Genomic DNA, 23,917 nt, shown 5'->3' with positions numbered 1-23,917 from the left:
TCGGGCACCATCTGAAGCAAGAAATCATCATACCCTTCCACGTGTTCTGTTTACCGGGAAGGTAAAACTTACTTTTTCCGTGGGCAGTTCCCTTAGAAACATACCTTCAAATAAACTGCCCTAGGAAGCCTGCCCCCCTTCCTCTCCCTCTGATGGTCTCCACGTTTAGAGTATCGGCCAGCTACAGCGCATCCCTGTCCCCCGGCTTGTCTGTGGTCCCCAAGCAGGAGTCAAACCACGTCAACCACAGTTCCATCGTCTGCAAAACCCGCCTCGACTACACCTTTTAATAAGAGCACAGCAAACGTACACTACAAACAGCCGCACGCTGGACAAAGGGCGCCACCTAGTGGTCACATCGTAGAAGTCCTCTCTCGCGCAGGACACGTCCAGTCCTGAAGGGGGCGCAACATCTCACACAACTAAAGGGACCAAGGGGAAGGGGAAAAAAAAAAAAAACCAACCCATCTTTAGGTTTATTGGAGGAAGAGGGTGGGAGAGGGGACAATAAAATGCTTTTGCTTCGTTTATAAAGAGCGAGTCCTCAGGAGGTCCCTTCTCAAGGACAAGCGGGGTACCTCTCCCCCAACTACCAACAGCAGAAAAGCCAAGCCAAGAAGGGAGAAGGGAATCGGAGGGGCCCAGGAACTCCAAACACCAGCTCTGACAGGAGCCACAAGCTCTCCCCCCACCCACAATGTATCTACCCCAGGGGATCCATCATCCGGACGGGGAAAAGGATATATACACAGGTTAGGGTGGTACTGGGTTGGGTGGGGTCGGGAATAATTTATCCGCAGCTGCGGTGGGTGGTCAGGGGGAAGGGGGAGGAGCCTGATGGCACTGGCGGTCTAGGGGTCCCTTTCTTTCTTGACCTTGATGTCTCCAGCAAGGATGGTAGCGATCTCGCCCTGCATGAAGGCCCAGGGGACCGAGGAACCCACCAGCGGACACTTGTCTCCACTGGGGCAGTACACCTCTCCAGCTGGGCCCTGCGCCTTGATGAACTCTCGGGAGCAAGGAAAGCAGAACTTGTGTCCGGGTACCGAGGGACACTGCACGAAGTGGGTGTCTTCCAGCCTCTCTCTGCACAGGGTACAGCACAAGGGGGCTCCAGGGGTCGCCCCTGTGCCGCTACCACCCCCGCTGACAGCTTCAGCACCGGCCGTGGGGCTGACTTCTGCCTCTCCATTGCGCGCCACCAAGCGATGCTGGGTTGGTGGTTGGGTGGTGGAGGAGGCCGCAGGGCTGGCGCCCCCGGTGCGCACGGGGCCGCCACCCCCACCGGGGTCCTTGGGTGAGTGGCCCAGGGCCTCGGCCACATTCTTGAGGGCAGCGATGGGCGAGGGCACACCGGGTGTGTCTGTCGAGTACGGGCCACCCGGTGCCACCCAGTGCCGCTGCTGCTGCTGCTCCTCCGTAGTCATCTTCCCACCCGACTCGCCCTCGGGCTCCGGGGATGCCTTGCGCCGGCGTGGCGTGGGCGCCAGGTTCCGGGACGGGGCTCGCGGCGGTGGGCCACACAGCGCGGCTTGGACCGGTTCTGGGTACTGCTGGGGCAGGGCCTCCGCAGGAGCAGGCTCTCGGAAGCTGCGGACCCCGTCGGTGAGCAGCTCTCCCAACTGGCGCCATTCCCCGGAGCCGTGGCGGCGTTCGTACTCGAGGTACTTGAAGCCCGACGAGGCCAGGGCCTTGCCCGGCTCTCGCAGGGCATCATGAAACATCTGGCGGGCGACCGCAAGGACCCCCGCGTACACATTGCCGGAGCCACAGGGGTATTCGGTGAAGAGCTTCAGCTCGAACTCGTAGCCGGGAGGGCGGGCGGTGGCATCGAAGGCGAACACCCTCCCCACCAGCCCGTGGTCCTTCTTGAAGCGGACATTGAAAGGGGCGCAGGCGGACAGCGCCAGTAGCTGCTCGCGCACAGCCTTGGGACGCCCGTGCCACTCCTCCGCCCGGCCCCGCATGGCCTCGTTCAGTTCTGCCAAACAGTCCGCATTCCTCTGCTGCTTCTCCTTCTCGAAATCGGAGCCGAACAGGGGACGAGCGGGGCTTAAGCCAGGTGCCAGCGTCAGGGCTCGGCCTCCGAGGCCAGACACTGCAGCTGCCAGCAGCCCGGGGGGCATCAGGCTGGGGATGGAGCCAAGCAAAGCCCTGCGCGCCCCTTCTGCCACGGCCTCCTCGCGGCCCAGCCCGTTGGCCAGCCGGGACCCCAGGGTGTACTCCAGGGCCGGCGAAGGCAGCGCCAGGCGGGTGGATGAAGTGGCCCTGTCATAGCGGTCCGGGCCCGAGACGCTCCCTCCGGTCCCCGATGGCTGCGCCTGGGCCTGCGGGGGTGGCAACTGGGAGCCCTGCGAGCCCGCGGAGGCCAGGTCCTTGGAGGTCGGGTGCTTGAGGGCCGGGGGTCCCGGCGAGCGGCCCTCGGGGAGCACGTGGCTGCGCTTGAGCTGGCGGGCGGCGTCGATGAGCAGCTCGATGCGGTCCGCGCCCTCGAAATTCACGCACCCGCGGCACACGGCCTCGCTGAAGTCCCACACCATGGCCCACGGCATCTTGGGCAGGTCGCACAGGTAGCACCACTGGCGGCGGGACGCTTGCACGGACGCCATGGCGCCCCCCCGGAGCGCCGCCCCGGTGCCCCCCGCGGTGGCCCCCGCCGCCCACGTTCGCTCCGCCGGGCCCGGGGACGGGCGCGCGGCGAGCCACTCAGTCCAGCCTCGGTCGGGCTCGGCCTCCCCGCCGGATTCAGGCCCGGCCCCCCTTCCCCGCCCCCTGGGCCCTCGGCCTTTTTTTTTTTTCTCTCTCTCTCCTTTCCTCTGCTGCTCACTCCCGCCTCCCGTGGAAAAGGCAAGCCACGAGCACGCACGTCGGCGCCCCCGTCCGGTGCGCGCGGTGCGCCGCGGTGCACAGCTCCAGCGCTTGGATGGGGCCTCGGGCGCCGCCGCCGCCGCCCCGGGCTCCCGCCGCTCGCGCCGCCGCCGTCGCCGCCGCCGCCGCTGCAACGGCCGCCTCCACCTCCTTCTTCTGCCCCAGAGGCCGCTTCGCAGGGAAAGTTACATAACGCGCGGGCAGAGCCTTCTGGGAAATGTAGTCCCGCCGGGGCTGCTTCTTAAAGGGGACTGGGCAGAAAGCAGTGGCGGGAAGAGTGGGCGCGCGCGCGGGCCTCTGCGTGCTTCTTCGGTCTTCGCCGGGCCTCGCCGTGATCAGTCGGGGTTCGCCCACAGGGTCCAGGGAAACGGATCATGGGTTCACAAACGCTTGGGGCGGACGAGTTCTGGGCATGCAACTGTCGCCCCTTCTTTTTTGAGACCTGGGATGTATTCCTTAGCTTAGGCTGGCCTAGAAGGCTAGCCTTTGTGGCCTAGGCTGGCTTCAGACTTGCTGCAATCCTCCTGCTCCAGACTCCCTAGTGCTGGGATTACAGTCCTGAGACACCATGCCCGGAATCCGGCAAAGCATACATGCTCTGATTTGCTGAGCAGTTTTAGAGAACAGTCTTGCCCTCTCTGAGAATCCCGCCCCTTCAAGAAGGGCCAATGACGGGTTAGGGAGGCAGCAGCTTTTTGAGATGGGGCGGAGAGGTTCTGATTGGATGATTGCGAGGGGACGGGAGGCAAGCAGGCAACTGTCTTGGAGAGGGGTGTCTACTTGGCACTTTATCCTCCCCCGGAGCCCTTAGGTACTAGCCTCAAGGAGGCCCACGGGCAACAGGATGAGGACAGAGAGGACTGAAAGCTGCAGAGCCAGGGCCTCGTCTGTTACAGGAGGTGCACCGAGCGCCTGCCCATTCTGCTCCTGCTGTGCACGCGCTTTGGTCTCCAAAGGGTTACACAGTCGGCGTCTCAGCGCCCCCCCCAATCGCACTACAATTCCCAAAATGCTCTGCGAGACGGACGAAATGACGCACTTCCTCTGCGAGGCTGGGGGAGGCCTTCCAGATTCTTGCCCCCCCCCCTTGCTTCGCTAGAGGATTTTTTTTTTTCTTCTTCATTCTTTCTTTCTTTGCGTAGGGGTGCGGGGGCTCTTTTGCTCTCGGATTTGGATTGAGGGAGCCAAGCGCAGGTTGCTCGGGAGGGCAGCGCCAGACGCTCAAGTGCCCAATGAGCTGGTGGGCCCAGTCTGCCTATGGGTACCCCATGTTTTCTCTCCCAGATTATGGGGGAGAAGCGATGTATGTGGTCAGGTCTTAGCTCACATCAGCCTTTTCCCTTCACTCGGCCTGGGTCCCCGCCGATGCTCCCCAAAAAATACCTGAATGTCCCGTCGGTTTGCATTCATCTGGGTTTGCACTCTGAAGGCTGCCTGCTTTCCCACCCCCTCTTCAGGTTGTCACAGCAGCCCTGGCTTTCTGCAAATTCAGCGTCACAATTTTACCTACCACCTGCACTACTATTTTAACACTTTTCTCCCTTAAACGAATTGCCTATTTTTGTCGTTTCCTGGGAGATACTATGTTCACAACCATTGGTTTCGTGTACTACTGTTTATTTACTTTCGCTTGCTTATTCTTGGTGCTGGGATGGAATCCAGGGCCTTATGCTAAGTGCTCTGCCGCGAGGATGTACTATAACCCGTATTTTGTGTTTTGAGACTGGGTCTTACTACGTGGCCCAGGCTGGCGTGAAGCATTGGGTCCTTCTGCTGCAACCTCCATAGGGCTGAGATTTCAAAAATACATAGCCATGGCTGGATTTTTTCCCCCGCTTAAAACATGCTTTGCAGGCTAAGATGTACACTCATTTAATTCCAGTATTCCAGAGGCAGAGGCAGGCGGATCTCTGAGTTCGAGGCCAGCCTGGTCTACAGAGGGAGTTCAAGGCTCACAGCCAGGGCCAAGTAGAGAAACCTTGTCTCCAAAAACCAAACCCAAACAACAGACCGGCCTTGAACTCACGGGCAATCCCTTTGTGTCAGCCTCCCTGTTACTGGAATTGCATGTGTGAGCCATGATCTCCTGCTAAAAGTTCTTAAAACCGCTTAATAAAAGCCTGTATTTTATTCTGTATACTTCTTGGGAGTCTGACCCTCAAGCAATTTCCTGTCCGTGCCCAAATTACCCACCCAAGTTGCTTATCAAACTGCTCTCTTAACACAGGCCCACATGAACTCTAAATCTAGTGTGTGTGTGTGTGTGTGTGTGTGTGTGTGTGTGTGTGTGTGTGTGTGTGTGTGTTTAATACAGGGTTTCGTTATGTTGTCCAGGCTGGCCTCAAACTCAAGATTTCTTGCCCTCAGCCACCATGAGTACCTGGGATCACAACCTTCACTCTGGGCTTCCACACCAGGGTTGGTTAAGGCTTTGAGAGCGGCAAATTCGGGAGGTGTGGCCTCTGGGAGGGTGGGGCCTTCCAGGAGAGGATGAAGCAGTCCCAAACGCTGTGCTCCCGAGGCCTCTCGGAGCCTCAAGTTAATTGTATGAAAATAAGTTTATTGACATCTTGTCAGCACTGAGGAGAAAAGGGGGGGCTGAGCTCTGGAGGTCAGACATGCCCACACGCAGCAATGGGAGGCAGAGGCCCCAGCCCACACCTCCCCAGTCAGAATCCCGCCCCCCACTCCCTGAAGTCCTCCGCTTTCTACATTCTGATTTGTCTAGCAAACTCCCCCACCCTTCCCAAGTCTGGGCCGGGGGAGTGGGGAGGCCCCCACGCGATGCTTCTCTTCAAGTCAAGAACAGCAACTATTAGGCAAAGGGGCATGTCGCAGAGCCCGGAGGTCCCCTCCCACCCCACAAGGGGCAATAATATAACAACATAAAATTGATGGCTTAGAAGTTGGGGTTACGGGAGGCAGTCAGGCAGACACCACTGTACCAGAGACAGGGGGCTGATGGTGTCCCGCCCACAGAATCAGGCACTAACTAGCACAGGAAGTGGGGTGCTCACTTCCCTAGAGCAGAAAGCCAGGGTGCAGCTGGGATAGGCAAAGAGCATCTTCCTCCTCGCCTGCGCCAAGCAGGGAGAGGGTTGCAGGCAGGAACGTGGACGGGAGTAGATTTCACGGAGACTTCCAGCGGCCCCGCCTCTTCCGTGTAGGGAAGCCTTTCTTCCTTTTGTGTGGTGGCGAGTCGTGGAGGGGAAGCGGTGGAGCGGGGGGTGGTTTGGGCACCCCTTCCTCGCTCCTAGGGGCCATGATCACCCCCCTAGCTGCCACTACGGCCCCATCCACGACAGCAGCTACCACGGACACAGGCTCTCGGGCCACCTCCACCTTGGGGGCAGGTGGCGGCAGGGCTGGCTTGGGAGGTGGGGGCGGAGGGGGCGGTGGGGGCGGAGGCAGCGGGTCAGCTGGGGTTCCCGGCAGAAGGGGTAACAGGGTGCTGAGGGCCTCACTCAGTTTGGCCAGTCCCTGCCGAAGGGTGCCAGCCAGCTCCCTGATGGCATTGGCAGTCTCCTGCTGAGCCCGCAGGAAGTCCAGGGACTGTTCTGGGGCTGAGGTGGGCCGAGGAGGAGGAGGTGGACTAGGGGATGAGGATGCCACTTGGGCCAGCGGCGTGGGTGGCGGGGGAGGGGCAGGGAGCGGTGGAGACAAGGCCAGGCGGGGCAGCTGGACAGGCTGCATGGCTGCGGGGGACGGGGACTCACGCTCCTTGGCTTCCGGGAACTTGCAAGAGGGTCGGGCCCAGGACTCGGGGCTGCTGGAGCCCCCTTTGCTGGGGGCTGGGGTATCTGTAAAGAGAGAGAGACCTTGGGTAAGTTATAATGAGCCTGCGAGGCTTCATTTCCCATTCTGGCTTCCGGGCCCCCGAGCAATCTCTCAGTCCATCCTCCATCGATGAAACAGGGTCTCTCCATCCCATGCAGGCTACCCTGAAACTCCTGACCCTCTTGCTTCAGTTCTAAGTGCAGGTATTACAAGTGGGCTCTACCACACCGGGCTGGACTTTGCTTTTCGGGCGTGCTGGCACAGGCCTGTTAACCCCAGCACTTAGAAAGCCAAAGCAGGACGGAGACTGAGAAGTTGAAAGCCTGCAAACACTACACACACAGTTTAAGGCCAGCTTGGATTGTATTAGACCATACCCACCCCCTTAAAAAAAACAGCAAAACAATGACAGAACACCCTAAGACCTCTCCCACCCCAGAACACACACACACACACACACACACACACACACACACACACACACACACACACGCCAAAAGCTGGACCGCTATAGAGGCTCTTGCTTGGAATACTTGCATTCTGAAGTGTGAAGTCGGAGGATTGTTTGGAGCTCAACTTGGGACATATAGAGAGACCCTATCTCAAAAAAACAAACAATAACACCACCACCAACAACAAAAAACCCAAAAACAAACCATAGTAACAGCACCAAAGTTAAGAGCATTTTGGAGACAGAGGCTGGTGACATCAGTCTCTGAATGCAGAGGGATCAATGCATTAAATCTAGTGGCCAGGTTTAGAGGACAAAAGCCTTGAAAGTCTTGCTGTCCCCCTGGGTAGCAAGAGGTTCTGTGGACTCTCCAAAGCTCAGAAGCATCTAGACACTCACCCCTGCAGCTCAGCTGGAGTCCCTGGAGAGAGACAGAGTGGCTGGCACACTGGTCATACTTCTGGGACTTCCTGGACTTGAACAGTCTGCCGAGAGGACTATGGTCCTTGGTGACCTGAACCTGTTCGCTGAGCTGGAGCCTTGGGCTCTTGAGTGTCTCCCGTGGGGGGTCTCAGTCTGTGCATTGCCTGATGGCACCCCAAACTCACTACTGAACTGAGCTCCTGAGCCACACCCCCACCCCCATACTTCTTCCCACGTCCATCCCGCCTCCATCCTTTTCCCCAGCTGCTGGGGCTAAAATAACTCCTTCCTTCCCCATTCTTTTCCTATCCTAGAGTTGCACCCGAGTTTCATTCAAGTTAGCGATGTGCTGTACCATTAAATGCCACCAGCACCCCTTTATTTTTAGTATTGTGTGTGCGCGCACGTGGATGTGTAAGGGGGTGTGTGCAGGCATGTGTGTGCGGACTGGAGGGTCTCTCCCGGACCAGGAGTGTGCTGATTTGGTTTGGCTGGCTGGCCAACATGCCCCAGGATCCTCCTGTCTCCACCTCCTCAGTGCTAGGATTTCATTTTTAGCCTGGGTTCTGGGGACTGAACTCAGAACTTCATACTTCTGCAGCAAGCATTTTCAACTAAGTTTTTTCTCCAGCCCTGTTTTTTTTTTTTTTAAGATTTTAAAATTAATTTTATTTATTGTTTAATTTTTTTTTTTTGAGACAGTGTTTCTCTGTGTAGCCCTGGCTATCCTGGAACTCTGTAGACCAGGCTGGCCTTGAACTCAAGAGATCCACCTGCCACTGCCTCCCAAGCCCTTGGGATCAAAGGTGTGCGCCACCACTGCCCAGCTAAGGTTTTAAGTTTAATTCTGTATACATGTGTGACTGTGTGGGTGTGTGCATGTGAGGGCAGAAGCTCTGGAGGTCAGAGGCCCCGGGGCTGGAGTTCAGGTGTTTGTGAGTGTCTGCTGGGGCTTGAACTTGTGTCCTTTGTAAACAGTACCTGCTCCTAACTGCTAAGCCATCAATCTCTCCAGCTCCCCCGCCCCCATGTTGAGATAGGGTTCTGCTTAATGGTCCAGACTGGCCTCGAACTTCCAATCTACTTCAGTCTCCTTTAGTAGCAGAGACCACGGGCCTGCACCTCCACACCTGGCTGGGTTTTTTTGTTTGTTTGTTTTAAGAGACTAACCCCATACAGATGCCACTTCACATAAACATGACTACATACAACCCCCGTCCAGACTCTTCTGAGACCTTGGCTTGGCTGACCATTATCTTCTCCCTCCTGAGCTCTCCACCCTCATCCAGCCCACCCTCGGTCCCTTCTCCACCATCACAGCCCTGTGGGGTACTACTAGAACACAGCCGGACTCCAGGAAGGCATCGAGGCAGGACGGACTGCATGCTGCCTGCTTTCCAGGACGTGGAATGTCTAGAATGTGCTTATCTATAGAGGCAGACAGGAAATCAGTGGCTGCTAGGATCCTAGGACAACCGGTGTGGTGGCCTCCAGGCTCTAGTGTTATCTCAAAGAGACATTTCTCCGCTGTTATCTAAAGTGGCTACCAGGCCTTTCCTCCTCTGCCTTAAGCCCTAAGTGAGTTCTCTGAGCACTCATCACCCCTGGGCATGGAATCCATGTCTTTTGTCTATCTAATCATTGTAGGTGAGCTCCACTAGCCAAGGCTTCATTGTGCTAGCTGCCGTTTTCCCAGCCCAGGGATGGGACTCCGGGCCTCACACATTCTAGGCAGGGGCTCTACCACTGAGCTATTGGCCCTCTTTTCCATGTTGTTTTTTTTTGTAGTTTTTTGTTTTGTTTTGTTTTTTGTAGTTTTTTGTTTTGTTTTGTTGTTTGTTGTTTTTTTTTTTTGGTTTTTCGAGACAGGGTTTCTCTGTGTAGCTTTGTGCCTTTCCTGGAATTCACTTGGTAGCCCGGGCTGGCCTCGAACTCACAGAGATCCGCCTGGCTCTGCCTCCCGAGTGCTGGGATTAAAGGCATGCACCATCACAGCCCGGCGTAGTTTTTTAAAGAAATGTATTGTATATTTATTCATTTATTTGTATTTGTGGGGGTTCAGGCACACATACCATGTTGTGCACACCATGTCAGTCCCAGGGATTGAACTCAAGATCGTCAGGCTTGGTGGCTAGCACCTTTAACCACACGGCCACCTCACAGGTCCTCCTTTCATTTTTTCTTTTTTGGTGGGGAGATGTCTTTTTTTGTTGTTTTTCAAAACAGAGTTTCTCTGTGTAGCTGTGGCTGTCCTGGAAATCACTCGGTAGACCAGGCTGGCTTCAAACCCAGAGATTTACCTGCCTCTGCCTCCTGAGTGTTGAGATTAAAGGTGGCTTTTGGGGTGTTTCTTTGTTTTGTTTGTTTGTGTGTGTGTGTGTGTGTGTGTGTGTGTGTGTGTGTGTGTGTGTGTGTGTATGTATGTATCTCGGGGAACAGGGGACAGGATGTTGCTCTGTAGCTCTGGCTGGCCCAGAATTCACGATGTAGAACAGTCAACCTCAGGCTTGGGTGATTCACACAGCATTAAGAGGCTAGTTTTAAACTGGGTGCTGCGGCATATGCCTATAATCCTAGCACTCAGGAGGCAAAGGCTGTTGAGTTCAAGGCCAGCCTGGTCTACAGAGCGAGTTCCCAGGACAGTCAAGGCTACACAGAGAAACCCTGTTTCAAAAAGCCAAAACAAAAACATCTGGTGGATATATATCTATATTCAAGTTCCTGTTTGATTTCACTGCCCCCAAAAGCCCTGACTCTCCACATTATACAGCTCACTATAACTCTGAATAACTTTTTAGTACAGACAGGGTGTCTCTACACAGCCCAGGCTAGCCTCAAAACAAGACCTTCCCTCCTCAACCTCCCAAGTGCTGGGATTTCAAGGTGAACCTGGCTTCACATCTTCTCAACAGACTTCATTTCTCTTGTTAATAGTTACTGTCTAGTGACATTATGTGGCTATTTGTGGTATGTTTCCCCCAACGACACCAGCACCCTAAGGGAGAGGAATCTGTCTTGTCCTCCACCGAATCTCAGCATCTACCCCAGGAAGAGGCTCCCAATAAACATTATTCAGTGTTTTTTTCATGAATAAAGTGGCTTCCAACAACTTCTAAAAAAGCAAGGTTGGAGTTCAGGAAACGATTTATTGGAAATGCCAGGACCAGAATCTAGAGCCCCCGAGTCCACATGATGGGCTGGCATGGCAGCAAGGCTGTCATGTCAGCCTTGGAAAGCGGAGACAGGAACCCCCAGAGCAAGCTGGCTGGTAGGCCAGCCCCATCAGTGGATTTGACTCAGTGACTGTCTCAAAGAATAAGGTGAGAGAGGTGATGACAATTCTGGACATCAACTTCGGGCTTCTCCATGTACAGGCATGCATGCAAACACGCATACCTACACACAGGCACACACCACACACGAACATGTGACAAACTTTGTTACCACTGTCCTGGTCCGACGAGACCACTTCACAGCAAGAAATCTGATTCCAGCTGAGAACACAGGTTGGGTTTTTGGCAGTTTCCTGGCTCCCACATTTCCTCCGCCTGAGTTCCAACTCTTGACCCTGACTTGCTTGACCCCATGTGCTTGCCTTCTGTCCCTCCCGTTAACTTCCCAGGGGCTAATGGGCAACGGCTACACTAGTAGCCGGGCATAGATACCGTTCAACATCTCGCTGCTTACTTGCTGTGTGACCTCGGGTGGGGAAATGAACCTCTCTGAATCATATGAATACCTAGCTAAGGGGCCAGTGAGATGGCTCAGCGTCTGAAGATGCCTGCTGTGCAAACCTGACCTGACTTCAATCCCAAGATGCCACTGTGGAAAGGAAGGGAGATTGCTTAAAGGAAAAAAAAAATCCAGAATGAAGGCTGAGCGGAGAGACGTCTCCGCGGCAGCTCTTCAGGCACGACCTTGAGGAAGTCACCGACTTCTCCAAGTCCTTCCTTTACAGTGGAGAAGCAGTATGGAGCTCAATCGGCTGACCATTACATCACAAGCTAGCCATGCACTCCAGAGACACCGGAGCAAGCAACTGGCCTGTACTGCTTTACTAAGTTCTCACAGAAACCCTTGGAGGGGGAAACTTTTTTCATCTGTGTTTGGCAGGAGCAGAAGTGAACTCGGACTAACCCACTGGGATGACGCCATCCAGTGACGCGTTGGTTAACACTCGGCCTGGACTCCGCCTCTAGGCACTCCCCTGCACAGAATTCTCCCCTATCCCATCTCGCTCTTCCTCTATTTTCGGTGCCGTGCATGCTAGCAAGGCACTCTAGCAGTAACCAGCCCTTTCTGCTCTTGTTTTGCGGCAGGGTCTCCGGAACGTTCCCAGACGGCTTCTTAACTCACACTGCAGCCCTCGGCAGGCAATGAGGTCCCCATCTTCCTGCCTCTTCCTCCGCGGGAGCTGGGAGGCGAGGCCAGCCCCGCCCACTGAAATCTTGCCTGGCTGCTGATGACATCCCTTGAGCCGGGCCTCCCAGGGCTGCTTACATGCCTACCTCTGACAATTACCAAGTGGCTGCCCAACCACCAGAGCCCATCCGTTTTCTTTTCTCTGTCTTTTAAATCATTATTTTTGGAGAGAGAGGGGTCTCACAGGGCTCAGATTTGCCTTCAGCTCACAACGCACCCAAAGATAACCTTGGTCTTCTGTCAACAACTTCAGCGTATTGGGATTGCAGTCATGTGCCACCACACGGATCTCTGCAGTGCTGGGGGATCCGAGCCAGGAACCCCTGAAAGCTAGGAAAGCACTCTACCAACTGGGCACCCCAGGACGACCCCTCCTCACCCTTCTTTTGAACCAGGTCTGCTGTAGCACAGACTAGCCTTGAACTTTTTTCTTCAGCCTTCACCTCCCAAGTGCTAGAATTAGGCCCATTGCCACCACGTCTAAATCATATCCTTTTCCCTGACCTTAACGCCCTAGCTCTAAAACGGGGGTGCAGCACCCACCTCCCACCGTTTTTAAGAGAATGTGACAAACACGCCCGAAGGATCTGGGCGTGAACTGCGCACAGCAGGCTTTAGAAGTGTTTGCAGTTGTTAAAGGGGTGACTTTGGGACTCACCTGCCCGTCGATCCTGCCTGCGGTCCTCCGACAGCACATACCGCTGCGTACCAGCGGTCGGAGCTTGCGGCTGTGAGGAGGCAGCGGCCGGGGACTCCTCAGCCCCAGCGCCAGACCCGGGCCCCGCCACACCCGGCCCCAGGATGGCGAAAATAGTCTCCTCCTCCGCGGAGAAGGCGTCCTCGGCAGCGGGCCCCGCGCCCTGCGTGGAGTGCGGCACTCGGGCCAGCTTCTCCTTGGTGCGGCGCTTGAAGTCGTTCCAACGCTTCTGAACCTCCTGGCCCGTGCGCTTCCAGCTGGTGATGCCGTTGATCTTGCTGGCTATGCTGTCCCACACACGCCGCCGCTCGGCCACGCTCACTCGACGGCTCTGCGCGCCGTAGAGCTGAGGGTAGTGGGCGCGCACCTCCCGGATCAGGATCTGGTTCTCCTCGAAGGAGAACCGCGGTTTGCGGAGCCGAGTGGTCTCCTCCGCTTCGCCCGGCGCCGCCGCCACCGCCTCGGTCGCCGAGGCCATGGAGCCCCCAGACGCCACCGATCGGCTGCCTGGCGCATGGGGGGCGCCGGCTTTGCGGGCAAAGGGTGAACAGCGCTGGCGGGGGCTCGGTGTCCCCGTGTCGCCCCGACACGGGCTCCTCCGGTCCCCTGTGCAAAAGTGGTGGTGGGAGCGGCGAGCTGCTGAGTGCAATCAAAGGTGCTTACTCGTAGGTGATGCCCGCCCAGTGCCCATCTTGTGCTTCACGCGGCCGCCGAATGCCTCGCGGAGGAGTTAATGGGTATTGGGGGACGGTCTGGAAGGATGGAGGGAAATGAGCAAAAGTGGAAGGAAGAAAGGGTGTCGCTGCTGCAGGAGTTAGAGGAGAACGGGGGCGCAGGGGAACAGGAAAAGGAAAGAGAATCGAGGATACCCCGGGGGTCGAACACGCATGAGGCTTTGAAGTGATGCCAACCGGGCAATGCAGTAGACGGGGGCATCCAGATTAGAGGGGAGCGCTAAGGGGCTCCCAGGGCAGTGGGGTGTCTGTTCTATGGTCCCTGAGAGAGGATGTCCAGGAATAAAGGTGAGAGGGGAGCCTCTGGGTAAGACGATAAAATATTAAGGCTGAGGGTCTGCAGGGATTATGGGGGTGCTGGGATTGTCTGGAATGAAGGGGAGCGCTAGAGATAACGGGGGTCCTGGATAAGAGGAGGGACCTCCCGAAGCTCTTTGGGACTCCAGGAAGAGTGGTGGATCGCAGAGGATGGGGACCCAGTTGGGCCGTGGGTCACTCACCCGCGCCGCCGCAGCCCCTGCCTGCCGGTGGGTCGGCTTCTGCAGCCTCTTCCCTCCCCCCACACCTCTACCTCCCCCTCTGGGCCCCGCCCCCAGTAGCATCGAGAGCCAAGGCGCATGCGCGCAGGGCGAACGCTGTCTCCAGACACCGATAGCCAGGGCTGCGTTCTCTGCGCCTAGCCTCTCTGCATGGCGCAAGCGCAGAACCGCTCCTCGCCTTGCTTCACCTGAAGGATACGGCTGCGCAGCCGCACACTTAGCATTGCGCTAGGTTCCCTGGGCATCTCGTGCCCAATTGCGCATGTGCAAACCTACAGCGCGCATGCGTGTCGCTGGCACCTTGCCGGCGGTGGTACCCAGGATTCAGTCCTAGTGCGGGCGCTGCAGAGGAAGGAGAGATGCTAGAGTGAGCGCTAGGACCGAGCAGAGTTTCCTCTTTTTGGGTAGTCCTCTAGCATACTCTCTCCGCTAAGTGAAAAGTCTTCTTTTTTGTTAGAGGAAGGTGAGGGAGCGATGGGGAGGAGAGTAGAGCTTAGTTTCCATGACAACTGCGTGGGTGGGGATGGGGGCGTTAAGCACCCTCCTTGCCCACGCCCAATCACGCCCCAGCGCAGGATCACTCGGGAACTACCTCCTACGGATTTAGGCGGGGCACCCGGGAGACATTCCCCGCCCATGCAGAGGCGGTAACCATAGCAACCCAGCAACCTCCCAATCACGCCTGGGAGGCCCCCTTGTTCACGTTTTGACGTCACCTCCTGGGAAAGGGAGTTCAAAGGCTGGAGTTTCTTGGAGGGTGGGGACGAAGGTCCTCCTGGCCATGGCCCATTTTAATCAAAAGCGCCGAGCAGGAATGAATCAAGAGCACCAGTTGGATGAACTGAATGGCTGGATGACTGAGTTTAGCCTTGTGAGATTTTTTTCAGTGCCAGCATTTGCAAGGTCATTGAGTAATCGGTGCTTCATTCATCCGACAGTTATTTATGAGCGCCCACATCGCTCAAGGTGCTATTCACATAAAAGGCAAAACTTCCTTCTCTGTTTGTGCTCACTTCCAAAAATTGTTTTGTGGGTATCCCAGGCTGGCATTGAATTTGCAGCAATAATCTCGCTGCAGCCTCCAGAGGACAAGGTATGTGCCGTCACCACACTTAAGGAACAGGTGACACGTGATTAAGAAATGAGGCGGGGGAGGGGCTGGAGAGATGGCTCAGCAGTAAAGAGCTCTCGCATGAGGATCGGAGTTTGGGTCTCCAAATGCAAGTGGGGCCCATAACCAGTACCAAGGGATCTGATGCCCTCTTCTGGCCTTTGCTGACACCAGGCAGGCATGTGGTGCACAGACATACAAGCAGGCAAAACGGCCATATACATTAAAAAAGGGGAGAAAAGCTGGGTAGTGGTGGCGGCGCACACCTGCCTTTAATTCCAGCACTCGGGAGGCAGAGCCAGGCGGATCTCTGTGAGTTCGAGGCCAGCCTGGTCTATACAGCGAGATCCAGGACAGGCACCAAAACTACACAGAGAAACCCTGTCCTCGAAAGAAAAAAAAAAAAGGGGAGGGGGAAGGATTTTAGTTTTGTTTGTATATACGTGTGGGTGGTGGTGCCTTGGTTACCAGAGAGGGTGAGATCCCCTGCAGGTGGATCCACCTGGTTCTGCTTCAAGAGCGCTGGGGTTAAAGGCATGGGTGCCACCACTCCGTGCTGCATCGAGTAGAGATATATGTATATATGTGTGTGTGTAATATGCATACACACACACACACACACACATACACACACATATATTTGGGGACAGGGCTTCTCTGTGTAACAGCCCTGGCTCTCCTCGAACTTGCTTTGTAGACTAGCCTGGCCTTGAACCCACAGATGAGATCCACCTGCCTCTACCTCCCGGGTGCTAGGATTAAAGGTGTTCATATGCCTAGTTTATACTTTAAAAAAAAAAAAAAGTTTTGTGATGGGGTTCGGGAGCCCAAAGTTTAAAATCTTATCAAAAGTCAGACCTGGTGCTGCTTCCTAGACTAATAACGCAGGAGGGGAACCCCTGTGTAAACAGAGCTGTAGGTTCCTAGGTTCAATATCTAGGGAACAGGAGAGGGGAAAGAGAAAAAGACTTAGCAGACAGGGGAGATGGCCCAGTGGGTGAAAGGTGCTTGCCACTGCGCTTGAGACCTGAGTTCAGTCCCCAGGACCCACATGGTAGGAGAGAGTGGACTCCTCTGACCAACACCTGGATGCTGTGCCCCATCCCCCACCCTCTGCACACTTTCTTTTTTGTTTTGCCTTTTTTTTTTTTTTTTTTTTTTGAGATAGGGGTTCTGCCCTGGAACTCACTCTGTAGTCCAGGCTGGCCTCGAACTCACAGAGATCCGCCTGCCTCTGCCTCTGCCTCTTGAGCTCTGGGATTAAAGGCATGCACCACCACGCAAGCACTATTCCTGACAGCGCTGGGGTTAAAGGCCGTGCACCACCACTGCCTGGCTCCACAAAGTCTTTTTTTTTTTTTTTTTAAAAAAAGTGTCTAGGTGGAGGCTAAGAAGTATTTGTGAACCTGTCCCAGCCACACAACCTGTGATGGAGGACATATGAGACAGTTCCCCAGGCTTTAGGCAAATGCAGCCCCCCAAGTCTCGTCCCTCACCTCTCTCCCCCAGAACCCAAAGGCGCAGCCCACTAACAGGGCCAACCACGCTGAAAGACTGTAGACACCAGGGTTACAAATCTAACTCTAAAACTCTTTATTCGCCAGAGCTCCACCCGCCCACCCATGTATCCTCATCCCACCTCGAAGCCCAACTCCTAAATAACTTACAAGTCCTACTAGAGTTCTTCTTTGACCCTAAAATTACAATCTAAGCAGTTGCCATGTTCACATCGGGTCTCAGACTCTTTGGCTGTGGGACTCGCCTCGACGTAACACACTCAACAAGATTGGGGGTGGAAGAGAGAGACGTCTCTCACTGGGGGGGGGGGATCCATCAATGATGGGGGTTGGGGGCATGAGAAAGTGAGATGGGATTAGAAATGAAGTAGTGGGTGCTGTGGGCTTCAGCTCCCTGGAGGCAGCCTGTGAAGCTGCAAAGGCCCTGCAGCCTTCCAAGAGGGTCCTGACCCCTCCTCTAGTTCCTGCTGGATGGCAATGTTCAAGGAACTTGAACGGTCCGTGGAGAAACCTGAGTCTGCAGATGCTGAAGAAGGTGAAGACAGATGGATGATCTCACAGTCAGTACCAACGTCAAGTTCTCAGGTCCCGGCCAATCTCTGGCACTGTCCCCAGATTCTGACGACCAGCCCGTCAGAGCACGCTGGGATTCTGTATGGTGGAGAGTCCAAGGGTTTCCCCCAAGGGATATTTACAGGGGATCTGAGACGTCAACAAGGCTAGCTCAGTATCACCAGCAGGCTGTCACAATCCAAAAGAAGCCACCAAGTTGCAGGGTCCATGGAGAACAGCTCTCACAGTGTCAGGAATCTCTGAGACAGGTGGACCCGGCTGCCAGCAACCGCCAATGTTTCAGGATCCTGAAGGCACAGAGAACAGTGGGATCCAGGAACCCCCATAGGGCTGGGTGAGCAGAGGGGAGGGTACCAGGGCCAGAGCAAGAAGGGTTTGGGGGTGTGGGTGATGGGCACCTGGTGGGTCTTACTTATCGCTTGACTTTGCGTCCAGCGGAGTTTCGTCCACCACGCCGGTAGAGAGACTGCTGGCTGCTGTTGAGTGGACAGTACTTGAGGGTGTGAGCCTGGTCCCCGGTGGCCTCACACAGGGGGCACACATAATGCCTCAGGATGGGACACACCACCACGCCTTCCGATGTCTTCAGCTGGTGTGAGGCATAGACGTGGCGAGACTCTCCGTTGTGTTTGCAGAAGTTGCACAGGGTGGCCAGGTTCCCGGAGGCCCCCAGCTCCTGTTCACTCTTCTCCTGGGGGCTGGGGGTGGGAACTTCAGCCCCTTGACCCACCAGCCTTTGCCTCCGGCCCTGGATTATAGTCAGTATCACCTGGCTCAGGTTAAAGTAGTCCCTCCACATGTCAAAGGGTGGTAGCTCCATGCTACCTCTATGTGGCTGGTGGCTGTGGGTGCTGGGGAGGGACTCGGGGCCAGGGGCTGTGAGGTCAGAGGGCAGGAGCATCAGGCCTGTGTGGAGCAGAGAGGAGGCACACCCCCTTATAAATACTCCCCTACAGACCACTCCAAGCAAAGGTGGAGCTTAGATTTAAAGGGCCCACTTCCAGCCCATGATTCTTGTCTGGCTCCAATCTCCCACGGAGATTGGAAGTAGTTTATTTCCCAGGGCGCCCCTCCTCCAAGGCACTCTGTTTGCTGGAAAGGATCTTCTGTTTCCACAGGCTTCAGTTTCCCTCCTGTTCAGTTCAGGGCTTTGTCCGTTGTCCACTCTCACATCCCCCTTCCTTCTCTCAGAACCTTAGATTTGACTTAATTTTTTTGTTTTGTTTTGTTTTGCTTCTTTGTTTTGTTTTTCATGATAGAGTCTCACTATGTATCCCCGGACATCCTGGAACTTGCTTTGTAGACCAGGCTGCCCTCAAACCCTCAGAATCTACCTCCCCAGGTGCTGGGATTAAAGACATGTACCACCACGGCCAGCTTAATTTTTTATTACGTTTATTTACTTCACAGTGGGGGGCATGCGGCTGCTGCTATGTGGAGCTCAGAGGACAGCTTGCAGGAGGCAGCCCCCTCTCCCAAGTGGATTCCAGGGATCAAATTCAGAGGTCAGAGGACAGCTTTCAGAAGTCAATTCTCTCTGTCCACCATGGGTCATGAGACTTGAACTCAGGTTGTCAGGCTTGGAGACAAGGCCTTTATCCTCTGTGCCAGTCTTTGCCTGCTCGGCCTGACTTGTCTCAGTAGCCCTGAATTCGTGAGGCAGACACTGCCACACAGTTACCTACACGGTCTGACTGAATCCTCACAGCTCCACGAGGGGAGCCCAGCTCGGGTCCTGTATCGCAGACCAGTAACTGAAGTTCAGAGAGGGAACTTCATCGGTCTGGAGTCACACAGCATGGACAGACTGGATCCAAACAAGTGCTTATGGTGCCCCGTGCTTTACAAGTTTGATTCTTTGGAGGCCACTGTCAGGCAGGGAGGTGAGGACTCTGTTCCTTCCGTGTCACAGAGGGTATGAGGCTCAGAGACGAGGAGGAGCACACCCGAGGTCACAAACTGGGGAGATGGAACTGACACCTACGTGTATGTGATTTTTTTGGTTTCCGCCCCCAACCCCCGCCTCCCACCACCCCCAGGTAAGGACCAAACCCAGGGCCTTGAGCTTGCTAGGCAAGCATTCTATCACGGAGCTAAAACTATGTGTTTATAGTTTTAGCTCCTCAATGTTTTTTTTTTTTGTTTGTTTGTTTTTTTTGTTTTTCAAGACAGGGTTTCTCTGTGTAGCTTTGCGCCTTTCCTGGGACTCACTTGGTAGTCCAGGCTGGCCTCAAACTCACAGAGATCCGCCTGGCTCTGCCTCCCAAGTGCTGGGATTAAAGGCGTGCGCCACCACCGCCCGGCTTCAATGTGTTTATTTTTGAGGTAAGATCTCACGTAGCACAGGCTGGCCTTGAACTCTCTGTGTAGCTGAGGGTGATCCTGAACTTCTGATCCTCTTGCCTGTACTTACCAAGTACCGGGGTTACAGGTGTGTACCACTGTGCAGTGTTGGTATGCAACCAACTGTAAGCGGGGCATAGTGGTGCCCGTCTTTTAATCCCAGCACTCAGGAGGCAGAAGCAGGTGGATCTCTGTGAGTTCGAGGCCAGCCTGGGCTACAGAGTGAGTTCCAGGACAGCCAGGACTACACATAGAAACCCTGTCTTGACAAACAACAACAAAATCCATTGTAGTGCCAGGTAGCAGGTAAAGGTGCTGGCCAACAAGCTTGAGGACCTGAGTTCAATCCTCAACACCCACTTTTCAGGTTTTCCTCTGACCTCCAGCACACAGGCCTGTGCAGCTACACAGAATTAAATAAACACTGAAACACATTTGGAACCGTCACTGTAGCTAGGCAGGGTGACATGGTCACAAGCCGAGCTCTCACGAGGCTCTTGGGTTTGATGCCTGGGCTACAGTGAAGACCGGTACAGAAAGCCAAAAACACCGTCATGGTCCCATCTTCCAGATGCGCAGAGAGAGGTTCCAGAGAGGCTGGAGTCAAAGCTACGTGGCTAGCTGGGACACAAACCCAGAGTGATCTTGAGTCCTTTGAACCTGCATATGGTGGTAGTCAAGGTAGATGAGCAAGGAGGTGCTGTAATCCTCGCAAAGGCAGGAGCGTTGCCGCGGGTTCAAAGCCAGCCTGGCTACACAGTGAGGGGCCATCTCAAAGCAAGGGGAGCTGGGTGGGACATGCCTAATGCAGGTGGGCACTGAGGTACAGGGCCTGCAGTGAGGGCATGTCTGAACCACTGGCTTTTCACACAGAATAATGCCACCAATATTTCAACCAGGGACCACCTCCCAGGCAGAAGAGACACACACCGGTTGCTGTATGGGAGAGCAAGGCTTCTGATGAGGGGGGCCCAGAACAGGCTCAGTACAATACCACATCAGAAGTGGAAACCTGGTGGGTCAAGTCTGTTAATTCCAGGGTCGGGGAGGCTTAGACAAGAGGGTCATGAGTTCTAATCCATGGGGAGGCATATATATGAGGGAGAGGCAGGTGGCTCTCTGAGTTTGAATCCAGGCTGGTCTGCAAAGCATTAGGGTGTGTGTGTGTGCGTGTGTGTGTGTGTGTGTGTGTGTGTGTGTGTGTGTGTGTGTGTGAAAAGGAAAAATAGTCATGATGGTAATTTTTAGAATTTTTAGGTTATATGTTGTTGGGGGTTGCTGAGCGTCCTGTGCGTGGCAGAGCCTGATCCTGATTCTTGACCATGACCTCTTTAGTTGAGGGTCTGGTAGCTGGGAAAGGAAGGCAGGTTTGCGGAACTCAGTAGTAACAATTATTTATTTTCCCATCTCATCTTGCTGTTACTCAGCTTCGCCTGCCTTTCCTCTGGGCCTCTGTTGTGGTTTATTTTTTGGCTGTTTGCAGGCACCTCTTTAGAAAAGCCCAGTCTTGGGTGGTACGGAGAGGAAAGGAAACTACCGGAGGTGAAACTGACTTGTGTTTACTGTAGGGGTGCACGACCCCCCCCCCCAGCCTGGCCCTGCAGGGGTCCGCCAACCTGTTTACTTCTGACTTTGTCTTCAGCCTGCCCCCCCCCCCCCCCCGGGTAGAAAACAGATCAAGGGGGTTTCAGACAGGTGGGTCCGGTAAGGATTACAAACTTTCAAAAGGCAGGCGCTAAGGAAACGTTACTTTAAGGAGAATTCCGCCCACTTTCCTGATGGAGAGTCGGAGGTTCATCACGTTCCATAGAATCATGAAACCACATCTAGAGTTTTTATCAACTTACTTCCATATTTTCTTTCTTTTTTTAAAATTTATTTATTTTTATTTTATTTTACAATACCATTCAGTTCTACATATCAGCCATGGGTTCCCCTATTCTCCCCCCTCCCACACCCTCCCCTTACCCCCAGCCCACCCCCCATTCCCACCTCCTCCAGGGCAAAGCCTCCCCCGAGGACTGCGATCAACCTGGTAGATTCAGTCCAGGGAGGTCCAGTCCTTTCCTCCCAGACTGAGCCAAGTGTCCCTGCATAAGCTCCAGGTTTCAAACAGCCAACTCATGCAATGAGCACAGGACTCGGTCCCACTGCCTAGTTGCCTCCCAAACTGATCAAGCCAATCAACTGTCTCACCTATTCAGAGGGCCTGATCCAGCTGGGGGCCCCTCAGCCTTTGGTTCATAGTTCATGTGTTTCCATTCATTTGGCTATTTTTTTTTTCCAATAATTGAGTAAAACGGAAATTTATTATAAGCCACAGTCATCCTAGGGACCTCCATTCTATATATATAGCCTCTATGGTTCTATGGGTTGTGGTCTGATTGTTCTTTATTTTATATCTAGAAGCCACCTATGAGTGAGTACATACCATAACTGTCTTTCTGGGTTTGGGTTACCTCACTCAGGATGATTTTTTTCTAGTTCCATCCATTTGCCTGCAAATTTCATGCTTTCATTGTTTTTCTCTGCTGAGTAGTACTCCATTGTGTATATGTACCACATTTTTTCCATCCATTCTTCCGTTGATGGGCATCTAGGTTGTTTCCAGGTTCTGGCTATTACAAATTTTCTTAAGCCTAGATCTCACTGTATAGCCCAGGTTGGCCTTAATCAGTGATCCTCCTGCCTCAGTCTCTCAAGCTCCTAGACTACAGCTGTGCACCACTATATCCAGCTATATATATATATATTTACTTTTCGTTTTTGGCTTTTTTGAGACAGGGTTTCTCTGTGTAGCCCCAGCTGTCCTAGAACTCACTCTGTAGACCAGGCTAGCCTCGAACTCACAGAGATCCACCTGCCTCTGCCTCTCCCCGCCCCACTGCAGTGCCGGGATTTAAGGTGTACGCCACCATGCTCAAGCTACATGGTTCTTTTTTAAAATGTTAAGGCCAGCAAAATGGTTCAGTGGCCAAAGACTTTGCCACCGAGCTTGAAGACCTGAGTTTGATCCCCAGGACCCACATAGTAGACTCACATGGTGTTCTCTGCCCTCTACAGCACAGTGGCGTGTGTCTGCTTCTAAATAAATGTGACCTTAAGTTTTTGAAAAAGTGTTAAGCCAGATTTGGTGGCACACATTAATAGTTCTGGTACGGGGTGGGAGGTGGGAGGGTGGGGAGGAGAACAAGAGGACCAGGAGTTCAAAGGTCATCCTTGGCTACATAATGAGCTCAAGGATACTCTGAGTTACAAGTGATCCTTTCTCAAATGGAGAAAAAAAAAGTTAACTAGGCTGAGGGTGCAGCTCCATGGGTAGAGCACCCGCTGGAAGACAAGCACGTGGTCTGGTGGCCTGAGTAAGAATGGCCCCCACAGGCTTACATATTTGCATGTCTAGTCATCAGGGAGGGGCCCGTCTTAGTCTGTTCTGTTGTTGTGAAAAGACACCATCACCAAGGCAATGCTTATTAAAGAAAGCATTTGCCGGGCAGTGGTGGCACACGCCTTTGATCCCAGCACTCGGGAGGCAGAGCCAGGCAGATCTCTGTGAGTTCGAGGTCAGCCTGGTCTACAGAGTGAGTTCCAGGACAGGCACCAAAGCTGCACAGAGAAACCCTGTCTCGAAAAACCAAATCATACCAAAACAAATCCTAAGTTCAAAGTCCCTTCTGAGACTCATGACAATCTCTTCACTGTAATCCCCTGTAAAATCAAAATCAAAAAGCAGATCACATACTTCCAACATACAATGGCACAGGACATACATTACCATACAAAAGGGAGGAAAGGGAGAACAGTGAGGAAATACTGACCAAAGCAAGACTGGAAACCAGCTGGGCGAACTCCAAACTCTGCATCTCCATGTCTGATGTCAAAGCCCTCTTCAGATCTCCAGCTCCTTTGAGCCTTGCTGACTGCCACACACTTCTCCCAGGTTCCACTCCCTTAGCAGCTCTCCTCAGCGGGTATCCCAAGGCTCTGACATCTCTAACATGTTGGGTTCTCCAAGGCCATCCAGGTTTCACCTTCACGGCTTTGTGCAAGGGCTTCTCTGGGCCTCCATGCAAGGACACCGCTGACACATCCCTGTCCTCAGTGGCTTTTCCTTAGCTGCAGAGGGAGATTCTACAACCCCTGTCTTGTATCCTTGACTCTACAGCCAGAACCACGTGGCCAAAGCTGCCAAGTTCTGCTGCTTGATGAGGCTGGAACTTGGCCCCTCCTTTCTGTGGTTGGTGGTTTCCTTCACTGCTTAAGTTTTTCATTCCTTTTCTTTTTCTTTTTTGTTTTTTTTTTTAAGATTTATTTATTTATTATGTATACAGAAGAGGGTGCCAGATCTCATTACAGATGGTTGTAAGCCACCATGTGGGTGCTGGGATTTGAACTCAGGACCTCTGGAAGAGCAATCAGTGTTCTTCACCTCTGAGCCATCTCTCCAGCCCCTTTTTTGGTT

General features: G+C 54.2%; 3 protein-coding genes across 3 annotated transcripts; all 3 read right to left on the bottom strand.

Moving 5' to 3' along the window:
* Window positions 1-255: 255 nt before the first annotated feature.
* Window positions 256-3,030, bottom strand: Irf2bp1 (interferon regulatory factor 2 binding protein 1). Its single transcript, XM_006993733.4, has one exon. The coding sequence runs from the start codon at window positions 2,607-2,609 to the stop codon at window positions 852-854; it is 1,758 nt and encodes a 585-aa protein (XP_006993795.1). The 5' UTR covers window positions 2,610-3,030; the 3' UTR covers window positions 256-851.
* Window positions 3,031-4,983: 1,953 nt separating this feature from the next.
* Window positions 4,984-13,948, bottom strand: Mypop (Myb related transcription factor, partner of profilin). The gene is made up of 3 exons (XM_006993732.4): window positions 13,873-13,948; window positions 12,600-13,390; window positions 4,984-6,668 (listed from the first exon to the last, which is right to left on the bottom strand). Exons 2-3 carry the CDS (start codon window positions 13,114-13,116, stop codon window positions 5,998-6,000), a joined length of 1,188 nt encoding a protein of 395 aa, XP_006993794.1. The 5' UTR covers window positions 13,117-13,390; window positions 13,873-13,948; the 3' UTR covers window positions 4,984-5,997.
* A 2,944-nt stretch (window positions 13,949-16,892) lies between these two features.
* Window positions 16,893-18,305, bottom strand: Nanos2 (nanos C2HC-type zinc finger 2). Its single transcript, XM_042272528.2, has one exon. It carries the CDS (start codon window positions 18,011-18,013, stop codon window positions 17,525-17,527), a length of 489 nt encoding a protein of 162 aa, XP_042128462.1. The 5' UTR covers window positions 18,014-18,305; the 3' UTR covers window positions 16,893-17,524.
* Between the last annotated feature and the right edge of the window lie 5,612 nt (window positions 18,306-23,917).

The sequence above is a fragment of the Peromyscus maniculatus genome, chromosome 1, assembly GCF_049852395.1.
Source record: "Peromyscus maniculatus bairdii isolate BWxNUB_F1_BW_parent chromosome 1, HU_Pman_BW_mat_3.1, whole genome shotgun sequence".
Classification (NCBI taxonomy): Eukaryota; Metazoa; Chordata; class Mammalia; order Rodentia; family Cricetidae; genus Peromyscus; species Peromyscus maniculatus.
Note: the sequence above shows the minus strand (reverse complement) of the source record. Positions and strands in the feature narration are given on the sequence as shown.

What these genes read in the sequence shown, in the direction of transcription:
- Nanos2 (XM_042272528.2), bottom strand. Translation starts at nt 18,013, where the DNA reads ATGCTCCTGCCCTCTGACCTCACAGCCCCTGGCCCCGAGTCCCTCCCC.
- Mypop (XM_006993732.4), bottom strand. Translation starts at nt 13,116, where the DNA reads ATGGCCTCGGCGACCGAGGCGGTGGCGGCGGCGCCGGGCGAAGCGGAG. An exon ending in CAGGCAGGATCGACGGGCAG is followed by an intron (nt 6,669 to 12,599) that starts GTGAGTCCCAAA and finishes CTCTCTTTACAG; the next exon opens with ATACCCCAGCCCCCAGCAAA.
- Irf2bp1 (XM_006993733.4), bottom strand. Translation starts at nt 2,609, where the DNA reads ATGGCGTCCGTGCAAGCGTCCCGCCGCCAGTGGTGCTACCTGTGCGAC.